This window comes from Magnolia sinica, chromosome 7 (assembly GCF_029962835.1).
Source record: "Magnolia sinica isolate HGM2019 chromosome 7, MsV1, whole genome shotgun sequence".
NCBI classification, from domain to species: Eukaryota; Viridiplantae; Streptophyta; class Magnoliopsida; order Magnoliales; family Magnoliaceae; genus Magnolia; species Magnolia sinica.
Genome location: NC_080579.1, coordinates 6,776,040 through 6,796,456, shown reverse-complemented (window position 1 = coordinate 6,796,456; position 20,417 = coordinate 6,776,040). Strand labels below are relative to the sequence as shown.

The following is a 20,417-nucleotide window of genomic DNA, read 5'->3' as shown; positions in this document are numbered from 1 at the left end:
TATATCATAAATACATCTGAGGTGCACAGGAAAAGAGTTTGTTGCATAAGAACCCCTGCTGTTTGCCACACAACAAAAATCCCTAATATATTTATAAATAACACCCTACTTTCTCCGTATTTGTGAAAACTACACCATGTTTAAACATGGTAAGTGAATGACATCACAAGCAAACGATCAAGCCTCTTGAATCATTTAACATGAGTCACACCATAGAAAACGCCCATTCTGTCATCTTTATTGATCAAATGGGTGTGGGTGAGTTCTTATCACTCATTTGATGTAGCCCACTTCATCAAGCAAACTCCACTCTAGTTAGTATGTTCCACCGTAGATTCAACCAACTAATCTTTGGCTTCTTTGTGGTTGAATATGGATAGAGTGCCCATGGCCCATCCATAGCAAAACTATCATTTTGACAGTCTAAGATCACTATGACATTAGGCCCATGCGGGTGGAATTAGCAAAACCTCATCCTAAAATCAGCTTCTTGAATGTAACCCAACAGCAGTCAATTAAAAACCCGGCAGAGGTACTTTTATACAACATGGCAAAAGGTAGAGGGTCATTTGATAATACCATAAAATTACGAATCTTTTGTTGTAATGCAAATGGGGAATCATATACAAAAAACCTCAAAAAGAAAATATTTACAACTTTCACCGCTCCTCTCTCAGACTCCCACATAAACATGGGGGGTTCCTCTCTTCATCCAGATGACACGCATGCAAAGAACCATAGGAATGGATATTGAAAATCCATGCAGGTTTTCATTAATGGGGCGGTCGGTAATCTAGACCTTTGGTTAATTGATGGCCAATGCAAATGGACCATGAATCAGAAACATCCCACCAATGACAACCTTAGGATCTGTTGGGTTTCCCCCAACCAAGATCCATCATGCCTATGGTTAAAAGACTCGGCGACTCAGAACAACTCGTGGTGCGGAGCCGAATAGGTCTAACCATGTTCGAGTTGTCTTGGAATGTTTCAACACTAACATGAGTTGTGAGCGAGTACTGGGTGAGTTGACCCAGCGACTAGTGGTTCAGGGTGATATAGGTCCAAACCAAGTCCGATCATGGAAAAGGTGGGTCTTGCTGCTGAATCCTCACCGCTGAAATATGTATGTTGGCCAAAACTGAGGAAACTTCGAGCCTCTCAGGTGGGCCACAAAAGTAAGGACTACAAACATGCAGCTTGTCAACGGTTCATTTAGATTGCCGACATTTGGATGGTTTGGATCATTTTATTGTAGTTTTGGTGATGTAGTCAATAATTGGATTATTTCGGATCATCATTGTCTGTGGCGGATATGTGCACAGTGGCACCTTTGTTTACTGTGCAACTCTCCAAGGGAGCTAAAAAGGCATTCCACCCTCAAAGAGAAGATTTCATTTACATGCCCATTTATTCCCATTTTATTTCATTTCTATGCATTTACTCATCCAAACACGCTTGAATTGCCATTTACCCCCACTTACTCCCAACTCCTCCCATTTACCTCCATTTACTCCCATCTAAAGGGCACCTAAATGGAATAAAATGGCCTCCCAGGAATCATATGAACTTTGGGCACCACATCCTCCGACCCAAAGTACATAAATGGAAAGCCCCATGATTTGGTGATCCAGGCCATTGATCCGATCACATCACCATGAACAATCCACACCTAGAAAAATCTCCTTGATCGAGCAATTAGGAACCTTTAGCCAGTAACCTGAAAATCAATGATCAAGAGGAAAAAAACATGGGAATGGTTAAGAAATAGGTAATTTTGACAGCAAAGTTTTTTTTGTTTTTTTTGTTTTTTTTTTTTTTTTGTGTTTTCAAGCACATGGTAGTTGATCCATGGCAGGAATCATTGAGTCAACAGTATGATAACCAAACAATGGGCAATGGTTAAGAAAAAGGTAATTTTGACAGCAAAGATTGTTTTGTTTTTTTTTTGTGTTTTCAAGCACGTGGTAGTTGATCCATGGCGGGAATCATTGAGTCAACAGTATGATAACCAAACAAAGGGCCCCACTTACATAAACTATAGACAATTCACCGCACTGAACATATATTTGGGGCCCACATCATATGATCCCTCTAAAGCATATCCATAGGTCAAAAATAGTCCACATGTAAGTCGCATATAAGTAGAGCTTTGCTAAGTGTCCACATGTGCAATAAAGCTGTTGTACATGCCACACACGTGCCAGCATGGCACATGCAAGATCCAATCCATCCTTCAATTTTGTCTGACCATGTACGTGTTTTCCTGAAAATAAAATCTGGTCGAATCTGCACGTGAACCCCAATACTCGAAACCGGTGTATGGGAGGCATTAGAAAAGGTCTCCATACATTTTGTTTTGCAAACTGTGGCCCACCTGACCAGTGTATCAACCTGATTCTTAGGCTAGGGCATCAACATAGTGGTGCTGTTCTGATTGACGGATTGCATCTTGCACCCATTGTGCCAAGCTAGCACATCTGGCCTGTATACGTGCTTCATTGCACACAAGTGGGCTGAGCAAGGCTCAGTATAGATAATCAGATACATTAATCTGCTGACACCTGTGTATTTGTGATTTTACCATCCAAGTCTCATTAATTCCCATTTTATATTTAGATTTCCACTTCTCTACCAACAGCTAAACAATGTCAACAAGATCCTGAGACATACCTTAGGAAATCAAATGTACCAGGAGGCTCCTCCAGATGTCCCCGTGACATCGCCTTTCACCTAAAGAAGATAAAACAAGCAATATGAGAAAGTAGAGAAAAAAATCACAGCAAATCCCAAATGAACATATTTACCTTTTCTTAAGATCAGATTATAGAAGATTCTAACAATTTTTTAAAAAAAAAACCACCATCATGCTTCACCACAGATTAAGCAGAAAATGCCCGAACACCCATTGAAGAAGTTGTTAAAATGATGAAAAGGAAAAACATCAAGGCCTGGGAATCCATCCGCACATGTTAGTCTAAAAGGGCAGTTTGTCAGGACCTAAAACAACGAGAACCCATTGGTCCAATCTGAAGTGGTTAGAGGTCTTCGCAGCTCGTCAGGTGCAAGTGCCATGAAGCGACCGAAGAGCCTAGGTGCAAACCTTGAGAATCGACGTGAAAATCTTTTATTAACTTATCATATGTCATACACTTTACATATAAATACATACCAAATTTTTAATGAGAAATGCTCCAGTAAAACTAGTTGCATCAGTTCGGTTGGATAGTCCAATCGTTGATCTGAACTCTCCATCAAGTCCAGAACACCTCTCAGGCTACCATGCAAAAAATCCCACTGATTGGATGATGCGATCCATCCTTGATTTGCTTCTTTTTTTCTTTTTTTCTTTTTGTAACCATCATTTTTCGAAGGCGTGGATGGTTTACCTAATAGGAAGTGATTCTTTAGAATCACAAGCAATCCATGATGGCCTCTAACAAATAGATGGATTAAATTGTTCATTGGACCTATTTTTGGGAAGATTATCTTGACAGCCATATTAAAGCTTGTTACATTGTTGTGAGGCTTGAATGGTTGCCCACGAAATGTGCATTGGACCTAACGAACAGTCTCGATAAGTGGATTTAGACAGTCCAAGTGTCCCAACACAACTACATGCAACTAGGAGTGCTATAATTTATAGTGGTCTTAGAGCACTGAAGCATTTCTGTTTCAGTAGTTTTAACTCAAAAAACTAAGTCTAAGGCCCTGTTTGGTAGACGCCTAAAAATGAGTCGATCGCATTTTAGTTAACAGTAGTTATGAATCAGAGATCTTCACCACTAATATATAATCACACATAAACCCATTATGTATTACGTATGAGAATCTCTAATAAATAATAACTAAAACAGGGTCAACTCATTTTTAGGCGTCTACCAAACAGGGCCTAAAACAATGTAATGAAACTAATTGCAAAGCTATTACACATTTTTTACAGTAAGGTGGGCGCGACTGCCAAAATCTAATATTTACTCTATCATTCCAGCAAATCCACAAATTGTTCCCACTAAACAATTCGAATTCAACACAGTTCGAAGGAAAACTAAAAATAGCGCCCAAGGCAATTAAGCAAAAGCAAGTGACAGAATAAACCATCTACTTATCACACTAGCAACCAATGAATCATTAATCCAACCATCCACCTAAATAGTAAACTAGCAACAATTAGTTAAAAGCCAATGCTATTAATGCTTTCAATAGTCGTTTGAAGTACAAACTCATGTACAGCACAAAGTGAAGCTCACATTATCCAATATGGTGATCTTAACACACTAATAGAAGAAAGAAATCAACCTGCAAGGATCTCATATGAGAGAGACTTTGAGCCAACTCCATGTGGGACTGAGGCAAAGGTTTTTTTTTTTTTTTTTTTTTCCATTATCTTTAGTTTGTGGGCACATTTGCTTATGTTTTATAATTTGCATTGTATATTATTTGAATGATATGAACTCATTTAGGTTATAATTGCATTGCTTTTTTCCCCGACAACACATGGTTCAGGCCCTTAAAATGGAAAGTTACTATGTGTGGTTGTTTTTTGCAATATTTAGATTCATGTGTAAGCATGTCTTTTAACATCTCTTAAGAGTTTCACTAAAAAATTCCGTCTTTTTTCTCAATGTTTCCCTAGGTCAGCGACGTTTTTCCAAATATAGGTGATATGTTACATCTCTTCATATCCTCGGTTATCAATACATGTAACAATACTGATAATCTGAATAATTGCCTCTACTAGATCTTCGTAAACAATACAAAGTTCCTTGATCCAACATCACCATGGTAGCTAAATGGGGAAATTCAAATTATGGTGTCGAAGCCCCTCCTACAGCCTAGCTTTCTCTATCACACACACTTGCGCATTTGGCTACCAGACCATGTTCAAATCAAGAGAATGTCTGCAAGCACGAGGAATCAATGACATGCATGATAGAGCCTCATGCATATAAATCCAGCATCTGGCTACCAGGAAGTTTTACTTCCACGTACAATAATGAATCAAGCAAACCAATAAGATTACTGCTCTCTGGATGACATGGCATCCCCACTTCCCCACCATATTACTTACCTGGAAACCACCAACCGGCTATATTGTCCTCATTCTCACTCAAATCACCAATGAAAGTTTACTATAAAATCTGTCCACACTGAAGGGGATCAGGGCACCAGCTTCATCTTTCCCCTCTCATCCATGGCATGCATCAATAAACAAACCTCTGAAATTGAGATGCATTTTTTCCTCCCATACGCTACAACTAATGGAAGGAAGGTGATACATTGAGGCTCCACATGCTACTTAAGAGACATCACAACAATATGAGAGGCTACACAGGGACATCTATGCAATAGAAACACGGTGCCAATATGCTGAAGGGAAATGATAGTGGTGAACTGTACAACCAAGTGACTTGAATAGTGGAAAGCTCCACTCAAAACGATCCAAGAAAATGGCTCACTCTAGCAATCTCAACGGTATAAACTCTTCCACATTAATACATGTTGAACAAACAAAACAAAACAAAAGAGGAGAGAAACAGCAGCAAATACTGCAAGGAAAGGACAATGGTCAAATACTAAAAAGAATATATTTGATGAAAAGCTCTTCTGCCTAAGGAAATCCAAAAGAAATGGCTCAACCTAGTAATAGGCTCTGCTCTAATTTTGAGGAAAGGAGAGATGGCATTCCCCCAAAAAACAAAACACTCATCGCAAGATAAAATGCTGAACTTTCTTTCAACCAACTAATGAGAGAAACTCCATTGAACTCACTCCATGAACAATCCCAGGATGTGAACTATCCTCTAAACCTGCAAACTACTTTTCTTCTTTTTCTGAAAGGGTGCAATATTTCTACATCAAGATAGTACATCTAAACAAAGAGGTCCAGAAGGGGAATAAATCAAAAGGGTACAAAGGACCAGTAAAGAAGCAAAATGCATTGATATTGAAGGAGAGTGGGATCCCACAACTAAAATCTATCTGCCAACACATTGACCAAGAGATCTACATGAGAAATCTCCTCCCTATGGTCATGGAAGATGTAAACACCCGATGTATGTAATATATCCCTGGCTTCTTCAACTACGTCAGCTGGCTTCCATTGGTCACCCCTTCTCCAGCCAACTGCACTAAGAGCCACCCTCAACAATGAAGACGGCAAAATGAGGATAAAGGCCATAAGCACTGGCATACAGCCCTTGCTTCTGCTTCATTGGAATCAACAATGCCTGTAGGTCATTTCCTTTTATCACGCATGTAGTAAGGGCAATTCTATTACAGACGTGCTAGCAAAAAGTATCTCCTGATTGGATTTGTGTATAGCCGACAGATATCCATTGCCCACATGGATCTCTTTGCGTGTGTGTGTGTGTGTGTGTTTTCCATGGCTTGTAAATAAAATAATAATAATAATAAATAAAGATCAGTATAACCAGTTAAAAAAACAAAAGACCTCAAAAAGAGGACATCGCTACCTCATTGTGATGTTCCTCAAATGTGCTAGACACAGCTTATCGCAGAGCTACCGTCGAAGTTAATCTTTAAGGACCATAAGATCAGCTTTCCAACTATCAACCACTGAGTGCTTGATCAACTTTTCAAGATTTCCTTCCAAACAATGATCCATTATGAGTGCAGTTGGACTCTTTCCTGACCAAAGCCCAGAAAATGATGAGCTTTTGACTTTTTACTTATAAGATGAAAGTCATTCAGCCTGTCTATGAGGATCCCATTGTTGTGTTCCCTTTTTCTCGATAGTTAGCAAAAACTATTGAAAAGAAACAAAGAAAAAGTACAGTACAATGGCCAGATAAGTATGAATTCCCAAAAACAAAACAAGGGAAACATATCCCATCTTTAACATGGGAAACCACCAAGCATTAGTTTCTCCAATGTTGATGTGAAAGTACTATTTAAGGAAACCAGATAAGCTCCTAATTCACAGAAAAGGAATGAGAATTTTCAAGGGACCATTTCAGCCGCAGAAGCCCATGTAATGGCATTGCTTTAGTCATCCTCAATGATCACCAGCCAGTTGAAGGCCTCATTAAACAACGTAGAGCCTATACTGATGGCATGGTCTTGTAGTGCCCAATTCCAGAAAGCCCCAAGAAGAGCAATTTAATGTTCCCTCTCCTGTCCCATATAACTCCACCCATGCCAGACTCACTATGGATACCTCTAGAGTTTCCACTGAAATTCAATTTCAACACCATGAGTAGAAGAGCAGACCAACTAACATGATTTCTTAATTTGACCCTAGGCGTATCAATTGAAGAATCCCTCGATTGATTGCCTATACACCCGTAAATAAATCTTGCCCTGCGATCAAATATTTATGCTGTTTCGCCCTTTCCAGTTTTCCCCAGAAGATGGAGAAAGGGAGCATGGTCCGGAGTATCCACCCATTATCTTTGAAAGAGAGTGTGATCTTGTTTTTGTGTTTTGAGAAAGCTATCATAGTGAGTGTAGCCCATGTAACTACGAACAAGCCCAACATGACGCTCCATCTCCATGCCAAAACGGAAATGGGAATGGGAATGGGAATGGCAATGGCTGACTCATCCTTTTACATGCAATAACCCAATTAGGGATCCACACCTCGAAAATTAAGGGTGATTGTTCATTAACATTTGATCCAACTAAGGGGGATTGTTCATTAACATTTGATCCAACTAAGGGGGATTGTTCATTAACATTTGATCCAACTAAGGGGGATTGTTCATTAACATTTGATTTAATCCCGTTTTCAACAAGGAAGCGATGGCCTTGGAGGGTTCGTAAGCGACCACATGATACTAGTGATGTGAGTTCCCACTACCAGTCTACCACCCAGGACCTATAATCACTGTGAGTATCCAATTTCCAAATTCTTCTATCCTAATCAAAGCCCATCAATTAACAAATGTTCAAGAACCCGAGCAACCACAACAAGCTCGCCCCTAACTAAACAATTTTTTTTCAAAACCATTTTCGTCATCTTCCTTCCATTGAAATATAAAAATGGTAAATAGCACGTCTGAAAAACAAAGTTTAGCAAAGGAGTGTCAAATAATGTAATAACTGATGGATAAGGTCAAACATAAGTTTTATATAACTCATGATTTAAAACTCATGATAAGATGATCACTGTTGCTGAAAAGTCTCCTGCTCATCAGATGAGCTGGTCTAAAAAATAAGATAATCTTCCATGCTAGCTGAGTAATACCTAGCACCATTGTCAGGATCCTGTCATCTTGGCACAGCTCTGGTCCACGCAGAGACCTCAATCAAATGTGGCAGTTGACCCTTATGGCTACACTTCGGACAATTTGGATCAAGAGAAATCTTAATTGTTTCCAGAACAAAGCATCCCCTGCTTCTTGCACCAATTTGCATGCTCGTAGACTTCCGAAGGATTGGTGCCTAACCATCCAATGCAGTGACAGTTCTCTGATCAATATGCTCCTAGACTCTTCAGGCTTCTCTCCTTTAGCAGCTTCGTCTCGCAGGAGTCCTCCCTAGAGACCCAGGGGGTCTCTCTCCGATAGGCTTTTGCAGATGTTCCTGGGCTTATCTCAAGTTGTTTAAGGGCCTGTTTGGACAGTGGTATTAAGTTGTATTAAATGGGATTGCATTACTAATCCCGCTTTAAAATTCGGAATGGCATGTTTGGAAGGAGTGTGAGATGGGATTAAAATTAACTTTGTAGGCTTTGGAAAATGAGCCTTGTGTTGGAAAGTGTGAGATGGGATTACTAATCCCACGTATGATGGATTTTTGCTTCATCCAAGTTCAATCCAAATGCAATTTGAAAGTAAATCCTGGGATTTATTTTTTAATGCATACATTCCAAACATAGTATTACAAAACATGGGATAAACTCAATCCGGGGACAATACCTTACACATGCATTTATTGTAACTTTTACAATTCCATCCACCTTAATCCCACCTAATGCAGCTGGCCAAACTGGCCCTTAGCTTTTAGGACAAGTGGCCTCTGGGGTTGGTTCGAGTTTGTATAGTTTTTAGATTGGTTTTGCCTCCGAGCTGGTTTGAGTAGTATTTTTTCTGTTTCTTTTTAGTTTTTTGTTTTGTTGTGGTCTGTCTGTTTCTTTCTTTTTCTATTGGGTTGCTTTGGCTCCCTTTAATAATATCTTTCAATCTTCAAAAAAGAAAAGAAAAAAAAAAAAAAGAAGAAGAAAGAAAGATGAGCTGGTAGAGTGTAGTGTGTGCGAGTGATCCAGGGTTCAATCTCTAGCAGTGTTACCATTCAAAAAAACAAAAATAAAAAATAAAAAATGATAAGATGCTTAACAAAACAAAAACTAGTGCTTAATTTACAAACTAGTGTGCCCATATTTAAGAATGGGAAATGTTCCTACAAGGTTGACCTTGCCGTAGGTTACAGTAAGGCTGAGCTCTGTGGGCCCCGCCGCAATGCATATCAGGCATCCACCTATCCATCAGATGCACCCAGCCCTGTTAGGCCCAAAGCCCAAAATATAGCCCAATCCACAACTACAGTGGACCGCAACACAAGAAACAGTTGAGACAACTAGAGGTGGGCTTCGAGTCGAGTCGAACCGGATTGGGTCCAACTCGACTCGATCCGGTTTTTCAAGAACTTGACCCGAACTCGATCCGATCCGGGGCCAAGTCCAGCAAGGCTGACTCGATCCAATCCGAATCCTTGCTGGACTGACCCGAACCAAGTCCGACTCAGACTGGGAAACCAAATCGAGTTGGATCGAGTTGAGTCTAGGGAGAGAAAGGAGGAGAGAAAGAAGGAGATGTGGGAAACCGGGAGAGAAAGAAGGAGAAAAGGAAGGAGAGCAGGGAAATCGGGATAGAGAGGGAGAGAAAGGAGGAGAGATGGGTGGGTGTGGCACCTTCTTCGGGTAGAGAAAGAAGGGTTAGGGTTCGTTCGGATTTCGGATCGGATCGGTCCGGATTGACCACGATCCGAACTCGATCCGATATACGATCGGATCTGAGTGGTCCTACTCGATCCGCACCGATCCAGGCCTTCGGTTCGGTTCGGTTCGGGTCGGATCCACCGGATCGGGTCGGATTCGCCAGATCGGGTCGGATTCTGCCCAGCTCTAGAGACGACATCGACACATTTAAAACTCCTTAAGATGTAGTTTAGACACACGACCCATTCATTGTGTGTGCCCCACCTAGATGAGAGGTTCCCCCAACTTTAAGGCCATTCCAAAACTCGTGGGCCCCACAGTGATTTTAGATGTTTTAGGCATGATTTTGCACTATTCCAGATGATGTGGCTCACCATAGTTTCAAATAAAGCTGATTTTTGGGACATCCCATGTTTAGAAGGAGAGTCACCAGATGCACAGTTCAGATGCCACATGCGCAAAATGATAGGACCCAAATAGCTCAACCTTACTGTAACTTATGGTACACATTCCTATAAGAATAATTATTATAGAAGAAGAGACACCATAAAAGAAGAATAATTCAAAACTGTTCAACAATTGATGGGAGAAAAGGGACCAATCAACTGAAAATAGCAACAAAATATGATACCCTAAACTTTAGATGTCTTGCAAGGAGGCACAGATACTTTGATTTTGTCCTCCAAGTAAAGAAGATTATATCATTGGTAAGCCAAAAGAGTAGATTTATAATATTTTTTTAGAGGAAAAAAGTAGCAGCTAGAGCTTTCCATCAATCAGGTTCCTTGTTATAAACTTACTTTAAAATGCCAAAAAGATAATTATTCAAGAAACTACGTTCTCTAAATTCCAACCCTATCCACCACCATTGTCATCATCGTAGCTTTGTCTGAGCTATTTAGGGGCAGCCTTACAGACCAAGTTTTTCTAATCAATCCTACTTATGTTTGTATTACTAATCTAAAACATGTAATATTATACAGATTGTTCCAAACTGAGATCAACACCTCTCAAGGAAATGGCGGCCACAACTACAATTGAAAAAATTGCACAGCCCAATTCTTCTAATCAACCACATTTCACCCCACCACTCAATAAAGGAGAATCACTAAATCTACTGACAAAATCACCAATTAAAACTTAAAAGGGTAATAAAGAAATGTAAAATGGTGCAGTAAATTGTATTACAAATTAAAATTCACAAAGGAAGATAATATCCTCAATGTTAGGACGAAGAAAAGTAATGCCAATAAATGCAGCATAAATCAGCAGAAAACCACTCAATTATGGCAAGAGGTAAAGAATACACGAACCTCCTCAGACTCATAAAGGAACCATGGATTTCTTTGGAAAATGAAAAGCAAGAGAAATTTTTATATAGATAGCAAGACAAGAAATATAGGAAGTTATGAATCAATAAAGAAACAACAATCAATCATATTCATTCTTTTCTACGATAAGAGTTTGATGTGAATATATAGAGCAAATAGACAAACATCTTGGTGGCCAGTTTATATCTCGAACATTGAGAAAAATAGCAGCTTAAGAAAAAAAAGGAAACTAAAATCCAAGCTCTTCTACTGTCATGTAGAAGCAGATTTAACAGCCCCATCAAGCTACTTCATTCTTTTACAGAACCAATAACCATGCCTTGGCAGGAGATAGGAGGCATGGGGAAGCATTAAAATATATGATTTCCATCCATATGACCATACAGTAGCCAACTCCAACCACTTAACCCTTCAAAGCAGCTTATAGACGCAAACATATATACCAGCAAGGTGTTATTGAAATGGAAATCCCACTTCCACATTCACACCAATTTATACAACCTTTTTCACAAAGTGTTTGGAAAAGCAATCTCCATCTATACACACGAATTCTAAGAAACATCCCAGTCTGCTGGTCAATAATGAGAACTCCAAGCAATATAATATCACAGAGACGAATCGTAGAGTGGAATCAATGGCTTAATCACAATGACCCCCCTTAGCTCGGTTTTTGGGTGATCGTTGCCCCTTTTTGCAGCCTTTGGTCCGGTCCTTGCGGTTTAACACTTCGTTTTCCTTGGATTTGAGGGATGTGCTTGTATTCAGTCATTGCCTTAGGTGTGGTGATCCGTTTCCTTGTTGGGGTCTCTTACCGTTCTTGTTCTCTTTTTACTTAATAAAATTAGCTCTTCACGTCCAAGAAAGGAAAATTCACAAAGGCCACTGATGCAAGCTATTGCAGGCAAATCCCTTGTGTTTCAACTCAGTAGATTTTTCAGCCACAATTCATCCTTGGAAATAACTAACACTATCCAAACTGTGGTTGCTCGAACTCAACACAGCCAGAGGCTGCGTGAGATTTGAAAAGCTCCTTCAGTACAATGTTGCAAAGAAATCTTGATTGTAGTGAGTCACAACCAACAGTATGGTCTGAGGAAACTTCGGGTACATGCTTGTACCATGTTCCTGCATTGCATGTATCCAGTTAACGCATTTAGGTTCTGAACTTAAGTCTTACCCCTAAAAATCACGATTCCCTATGCCTATTGCTTTTTGTTTCATGACCGAAACAGTTTCATCAAACAGATAAATGCCAATGAGGAATTGTGCCACCTGCCCATGTTTAGTATATAAGGATATCTTCTTGATTCCCAAAGAGTCGAAAATCCCAACTCCAGACACTTGGCTAAACCATGCAGCTGATGAAGAAACCACCCTATAGCTTGAAGATTGGAAATGAAAAACGATTCTAGCCAATGCATGACAGAGATCAACCTATTGCATGGTTTTCAACTATTCAAATCCAATATGAACTACACCATCAACCAATATTTGCATCAGCACTAGCTCAATCCTGCCAAGTTCGTCCACAATGATGAGGAGCCACATTTCAATCACAACCAATAATTTTCATACAGGGCTGAAGGCCTAGTTCTTGCAATCCCAATGAACTAACTATTTGCAAGAATCGGAACTGATCATTCTACCAGGATTTCTAAAGAGATCATCTAATTGTTGACATCTCTAGTTGGGTCTGCAAGTACAATATGGTGCAATAGTTTAAATCATAGATAACATACACAGCTAAAAAGTTCTGCAGGATTACTAAAGCAGCTTCACAGTTATCCTAGCAATGTAGTGTCCTTGGCTGCATTTCTGACAAGCGCCACAGTAGAAAATCAAATGCCAGTCTAGTTTAACTACACTGCAATGAAGAACCCTCGCTACCTTGATCCATCTTAAATCTACAGTGTTTTACAAGTGCCACCAAATCTCTAACCTAATCAGGTTCTGTTCACCACCAATTCCAAATTCATGTAATAACACAGAACCATTCAGCCACTGAGCATATCTCTCTGTCACCTGAGCATTGGAATGGATTCTGCTTGAAGTACAATCACCTCATCCCCAGCAGTCTGACCAGGGCATAAGTACAGCAAGTAAATGTACACACCTATATGAAACTTCTATTTGATTATTATAAACATTTCTAGCAGACCGAAAGAAATGGTTAGCAAGACACGGAAATATTCATAGCTTAGAAAGCAGCGATGGAAAGCATTACGCCATACTATGAAAATAACAAGCAATGTATGCAAACTCTTGCTTGAAAAGCAAATGTAAATTTAAAAAACCCAAAATACGGAAAAAAAGAATACTTGCCTATAATATTCAGACCATGGTGGTGGCATGCCTCCTCATCTTCAGGTATCTCAGGATCATCTCAACTCATGCTGGAGCAAACTGTTTCTTGTGTAGATCGGGAGACTATTTTAAATACTGATTTACAGCATGAAAACTACCACAAATATTCATTAGGAACTTATAACATAAGAACCTCGAGAGTACAGCACCAAAAAAGTAAAATGAGTTAAAACTCGATCAAAAGAGCTAACGTGGAGACCACAAGCTAACTTTATCCAGACAGTCTTGGATACCTCTAGTGGACACATGATGACTGTTGATGCACATTCAATCCCTCACCCTCACCAATCATGCTAGCCAAGAATGAGCAATAAAACCATTCCAAGGACTAGCCTCCATGAATACCACTCAACCACCTCCATATATCTGCTTCTAGTGTGTTGGTGGTAAATAAAATTGAATAAATCCCTCAATCAGAAAAAAATAAAAAAATAACCTTTTTCACAACATGGCTACTCAAATAAAGGGATAACAATGAAAGTGTCACCACCCAACCTTCCATAAAGAACTAATATAAAAGAATCAATCCGAAATAAGATTTTTTGTGGTTGATATCATCATTTCTCTCCCAATCCCATCCTTGAAGAACCACCAAACAGGGCATTGCAGTGAAACAGGTGTCAACAGCACTTCACAGACCCCAAATCACTTAAATGATCACCTCTTCTGGTGCATGGCAATGCATCCAGTGAAAATGGCAGAACCAGAATATGACTGTGGAGATGACACAGATACAATGGAAAAGCCATTTCAAACCATTTCACTGCAATAGTAAAGAATCCTTTGAAAGATGAAACTATAACAAAAATAAAACAAAAAAAAAATTCAGCGCATCCAAGCAACAGCTTCATTCAAACTCCATCGGAAACTCCAGAACATGAAAAATCATGTTCCTCCTTAATAATACCATCAACAGAGAAGATTAGATCGACATCTGATGATACTTAATTGAAGGTGCATCATTATCACCAAAGAGCAAGCATTAGAAGACAGACACAACCTCCCAATCGGTAATCCCATACCAATCTGCAACCAAATCCATAAATAAATAATAGCCAACTTCAAAGAACCCAATACCCATTGTACACCATAAACTTCGGATAAATTAGCGAAAGCAGACTATATTCGCCCAGCTGACCATGACGATACCAGATCCATGGATACACAAGTGAACAAGACAAAAGGACCTACCGATAGAAATATTTCTACAGCTTGCTGCAGCTCCTCCAAATGGGTTAACTTATCCAAAACTCATCAGACCTCTCATAAAGCCACACATCCAAACTTAAACCAAAATTGGAAGACAAAGATAACTATTGTAACTATTTATTACTATATTTTTATTTAGTTACTAAATACCAAGTAAAGATATTCGGTTGAGTCTTTAAGTTGACATTACCCAGCTGGACATCGAGTCAAATTGAGTTTCCAGGTCTTCTAACCGTGGTTGACTGACTGATAGTTGGCTAGGTCATCCACATGGTGGGTCCCACCTGATGCATGAACCAAAGTCCTAACACACATGGCTGGGTAAAGACGAGTATTGGAGGAACTCCGCTTTTCTAATGTCTACAGATATTTGCATGGCAACTTGATATAGTATCAAGCTGAGCATAAAATATTTTATATGTGCTCATCTTTACATCAAACGAAACTCTCTTATAATCCCAGTTTCAATCACTTTTTTATGGTAACACTCCAACCTAAGGCTGAATACGATCCAAATAATAAAACTCACATGAATATATCCAAATAACCCTTTTAGTAAATGCAATAAAACAGGTGCCCGATCGATTCATCTCCAAATAAATGGCAACCCTTGTGAATGTGTGGTGGATTCTGCAGAACTCTTAACATGGATAATAGCCTCTCCAAGAACATCCACGCACTATAATCATTTCAGTAGTTCTTTAATAAAAGAGCAAATCCTTACACCCCTCTATAGAGCCAATACCACTTGTTGCAAAGACGTACATCACCTATTAATCTGGAGAAGGTTGCATGCAGCAGCAAGAATATTCTTTAAGCAGATGAAAGAACTAAACCATTGCACCAACAGAGCTTGTATCTCAGATGCATCATGTGCATGTACCATAATTTATCCTTGCTGAACCAACATTCTCAAACCCGCATAAAGAACTACCACACTACTTGAAGAACACCGAACTCACCGAGACAGAGAAGCAGGAGTGTTAAAAAACCTATTCGGAAGGAATTATTAAAGACGTTAAGTGTAGCGAACTCTATATCGAGAAGGCAACAAGATTCCAGATGGACATCTCTAGAGCACCCTAATAGCAAGAGCATAACCCTTTGAATAAGATTCAAGCCAAAATATGCCAAGTAAAATTCCTTAAAACTTTAAATTTCCAAAGCAAGTAGAGCAAATAATGTCTTCAATCTTCATCGAACATAAGCAAAAGTACACAGCAGGTCCAGTAATGAGTTTGGTTTACGAGAACTAGCAACGTGCTGTTAAAAAGATTAACTGATCTGCATGCACCAATTAACACAACACTTCTAAACCTTTCAATATTGAAGCACCAGCAGGCTAAACAAGGATCATGCTCTAATAGCAAATCAACTGGATCTCAGCGGCGCCCAAGGCGAGGCTTCTCAAATGCTCCCCATGAACCAGAACCGGCGCCAAACAGAGGACCCTTGTCAGAAACACCCTGGCAAGTAATGCGGGAAACTCGATAAGCCTATGAAATGATCATACTCCTAAGCTGAGAATTAAGATCCATGGAAATTAAGTTCACAAGCTAGAATTAAATGTTTGGTTATATGCATAACCTTGACAAAAATAGACATACCGAGCGAAGTCCATATCCATCCCCATATGAAGCAGGAAAGCCCCCATCAGGACTACCAAGTTTTACCCCATAAGTGCCACCTTCAGCGAGCAACCAATAAACAGAACAACAATTTTAGAAAACAAAAGGAAAAAAGAAAGCCAAAACATTAGAAATAGAGAGTGAGAGATAGAGCGAATATGTTTTTTTAAAATTCGAAAGTGGTGGAGCTACCTAGGGAGCTGTTTTTGGAAGCTGGCAAAGGTGACTAATAAGTGAGAGGACTAACATAAAACCCAAACGTGACATGGAACACAGCTAAATTTGCAGAATTGTTTATCAAGTGGTGATGGGCACCATAGCAAGTGAAAAAAAAAAAGACGTCAAGCAACAAGATTTAAAGATCTAACATGACAAATACAAGAGCAACCACAATGATCCCACTCCGTTAACTTAATTGGATCCATTCTTTTTTTTAATTCTTTTTGTTAGGAAAAAAAAAATACTAAAGAATTAGTTTGAGAGTTTTAATTCGATGTGAAGGGTAGCTCATCCTGTCCCCATGGTTTTAAGGCTCAGACAAGTCTGACGCAAGTCTGACGCGACCCATCTGAGTTGATTTGGATTCCCTCAGACCCAATCCAGTTCGAGACCACAAGTCAGGTCAATTCAGCCCCGACTCCAGTGAGTCGCAACTTGAATCAGGGCTGTATGAGTCGGATCCAGTCGCCAACTCTTTTAACCATGTCCCACCCTCACCAAGAAAAAGGAATCTCTTTATCATATAGAAGTAACCAGCCATGGATCGTACAGAGACGATTATACCATTGTGAGGACACAAGATTAAGCCTCCATAAAAAGCTGTTAAGTAATTGACAATTCAGGACATACAAAGATGAAAAATGAATGTGATTTAGAACAAATACCAGCACCCCATGGTCTAGCATCGGTACTTGCAATATCTGCCCGTAGTTTTTCAACTTCACGAGCCATGGTAACCAAATTTTTCTCCATCGCTTGCCTCTGTTCAAGTAGCTCAGTATTTGCCTTCTTCTCATACTCAAAAGCAGTCCTGCAGAAGAAAATTCTTTACAAGTTGAAATATCCGTATATATGGGCAACAACTTCACATTTTTATAACAAAATCACTACCAAAGGATGATGCATTGGGTGGCTTGGTAATAAAAAGAAAAAAATACGAAAAGCATTTCAATAGACAAATTTTGGGTACAACCTAGCACGTCCAAGCTCTTGGCTTAGACCGTCAATCTCTGCCCTCAAAATAGGAATCTGTTGATTGTCCGCTTGTAGCCTCCCCATATCTTGTGAAAGAGTTTGAATTTTCCCAGCCATTTCTTGCCTCAAGGAATTCAATTTCTGAACATCTGCCCGTAGCTGTATAACCTCGTTTCTCAAAGGCTCAGTTGCACGTAGATCAGCTTCTAGCTTCATGCCTTTCTCAATCAACTCTCTACTATGGGCTTCCTTTTCTGCACGAATATTTGTAATGGCAACGTTCATGCGATGCAGTTCCTCCTTCGCAATGCCTAGCTCCCTCTGCAAGCCCAAACGATCTTCAGCCAAACGACGGTTATCCCCTACAAGCCTCCGGATTTCAGCATGACGGATTTCAAGCTCTTCCTCCAATAATGCAGGATGAGGTGGTCGAGGCATGGGACCCCGAACAAATGGTGGGCCTTCATGGATGTCAGGGTAACCACGTCGATCATCAACAACATGACGAGGCATCCTACCTCTACCTGCCATCTTGGATTTCCCTATAAAATAAAGTGCAAGAATGATGATGGAACATGAGCATTTTTTAATTGAAGACTATATAAACAATTATAAGTTGTGTGTGTGTGTGTGGGTGCCTGTGCGTGTGCATTAAAAAAAAAAATATATATATATATATACACACTACACAAGCCTGTGAGGCCATGGATGCTACACAAGCTGAAGCCAAGTGAAAGACAAAAAACGCATAGGTACACACATATGCATGCACGAATACATACATTCTATATATATATTTATATTTACACCAGTTAAACCAGCACATGAATACACAATTGGTTCTTCATGTTCTCCATATTTAAAACATTGGACGAGACCAATGGAAATTCATCATATTTTTTATGTGTAGCACTGCACGGTGATGCATGTTTCAAGGGGAACATGCGAGGCCATGCAAGGCTCAACCACCCCCACCAAAGCCATGGGGGCGTAGGGGCCCCCATCCCAACCAAGCTCTTCTAAGGTAGAGGAGGTTGCAAACCCCACTTGGCCACAAGGAGTGGACAAAGTGTACAAGTAGTGATACTGTCCACACAGTGCCTGTCCAAGCCATGCAGCTTCCTTGCACACGCCTTGCATGGGCACTATGTCACACAGTGCCTTTCCAGGTCTTGCAGAACCCATGCAGCCGCCTTACATGGGGCAAAGTACATGGGCAGCAGGATTCCGCCACCGGCAAGGGCGTCAGGCAAGAGACGGGAGCACGGGCGGCGTCAGGCGAGGGCGGCAAGTGTGGGTGATGGGTGGGGCCCCATTGGGGATCTTGTGAAGGAAAGACACAATACAGTTCATACAGCGGATACTACCCTAGACAGACCACTATAACAAACTTACACTGAACAGATGATCTTGACCGTTGATACGTAGAGTCGAACGTGGGCCATCAAAAACAAAATTGCGATGGCTCTCATTCACCTCCACTAATGGATTGCAACAATCATTTCAGTATATGATTGATAGATCACAGACCACTCAAAGTTCACCCCATAGAATCAACAGCTTCGATCAACGAACCTCATTACATGTAGGCCCCAAGGGACGGCACCTGAGCCGTTGTCGGATTTCATGAGAATGCCAGAAAATCTCAAAAAATAATGGAAATTCAATGAAATATAAGCAAATAAAAAGTTAAATATTTGTTCAGAGCGATTGACGGATTTCATGCGATAAAAACGGAGATAAAAAGCCTAAAAAGGGGGAAATGTGGAATTGATATTTACACCCAGTATTTTCCATGCATAGACCCGTTTTCCAACTTTTGGTATTAGAACAGTACCAAAGAGGTGTCATTCCACTACCAAACGTAGAGAAGAAGGGTTGGCGTCTATGAGCTTTGGAGAGATTAGAGAAAATTACCTTGAGCGAGGAAAACCTAGGAAAGAAAGGGCGGGCTTCTTCTCTTCCATTCCTTCGTGTGGAATTTTATAGATGAGAATAACCTTGATACTCTGGTAGAGTATGATAAACGATACTCAGGCACTTAACATTTGTACACATGGCATATTTCTAACTCAAAGTAAACCGTTCAGATAGTCGATCAAAGTTCAAATGATTAATAAAATATTATATTTTAACTTATGTAACGCATTAAATTTACGATTAGACGGTTCAACACTAAAAGATCAATAGTATAATTCAACAAAAAAAAATTATAAATCGGATATTAAAATTAAACTAATTAATATTATTTTAGGCCTGTGATCTATATACAGTATTTTCCATGATTTTAACGGTTTTATATCAGTTATTTATATGCCAAGTGTGCAAATGCAAGTGGTTGTGTATCACCCATCACAATGCCAGAGTATCAATGCGTTTTACATTCAGCGACCGAACTGAAGACATGAGGTTTGCAATTTGCTAAGCCCACACGCATGCACACGTGCCAATGTGAGTACGAGTTTGAGATCCGATCTTTCCATCTAATTGAGATAAATGTTTATATTTCTAAATCAATATTCAGACTGTTTGAATTCTCAGGTGGGCCAGAATGTGTAAAGTACGTTGACGGTTGGAATAATTTCTTTATAGCCTACCGTTTTAATCTCTATCCTACAAGTGAAACGGCTTGATTTTTAGATATAAAAATATAAAGAGTGTATGCTACTTGATGGAAATGTCTGATCATGCAATATCTGTCAGAAATGCATGTGTTACTGCGTGTGGACATGGCAGGCTCACACGCGCGTGGGCTTGTTGAATCTCCCAAAGATATTTCGATTTCAGGAC

At 39.8% G+C, this 20,417-nt stretch overlaps 1 protein-coding gene across 7 annotated transcripts; it reads right to left on the bottom strand.

Annotated features, from left to right (window-relative positions):
* Positions 1 to 552: 552 nt before the first annotated feature.
* Positions 553 to 19,672, bottom strand: LOC131250962 (protein FLX-like 3). Of its 7 annotated transcripts, none has more exons than XR_009173519.1 (8): positions 19,545 to 19,672; positions 17,626 to 18,169; positions 17,318 to 17,463; positions 16,413 to 16,492; positions 16,123 to 16,271; positions 6,477 to 6,651; positions 2,674 to 2,733; positions 553 to 1,720 (listed from the first exon to the last, which is right to left on the bottom strand). XR_009173519.1 is itself a non-coding variant. In XM_058251396.1 (5 exons), the coding sequence occupies exons 2-5, from the start codon at positions 18,156 to 18,158 to the stop codon at positions 16,188 to 16,190; spliced, it is 843 nt and encodes a 280-aa protein (XP_058107379.1). In that variant the 5' UTR covers positions 18,159 to 18,169; positions 19,545 to 19,672; the 3' UTR covers positions 15,976 to 16,187. The 7 variants fall into 7 exon arrangements, 2 of the variants coding, with proteins under 2 accessions (XP_058107379.1, XP_058107381.1); XR_009173520.1 differs by having other exon boundaries at positions 6,477 to 6,646; XR_009173518.1 differs by lacking the exon at positions 6,477 to 6,651.
* Between the last annotated feature and the right edge of the window lie 745 nt (positions 19,673 to 20,417).

Coding starts and splice junctions, on each gene's coding strand:
- LOC131250962 (XM_058251396.1), bottom strand. CDS start 18,158: ATGGCAGGTAGAGGTAGGATGCCTCGTCATGTTGTTGATGATCGACGT. Junction 16,493..17,317: donor TGCTAGACCATGGGGTGCTG/GTATTTGTTCTA, acceptor TGCTCGCTGAAG/GTGGCACTTATGGGGTAAAA. Junction 16,272..16,412: donor ATGGATATGGACTTCGCTCG/GTATGTCTATTT, acceptor ATTACTTGCCAG/GGTGTTTCTGACAAGGGTCC.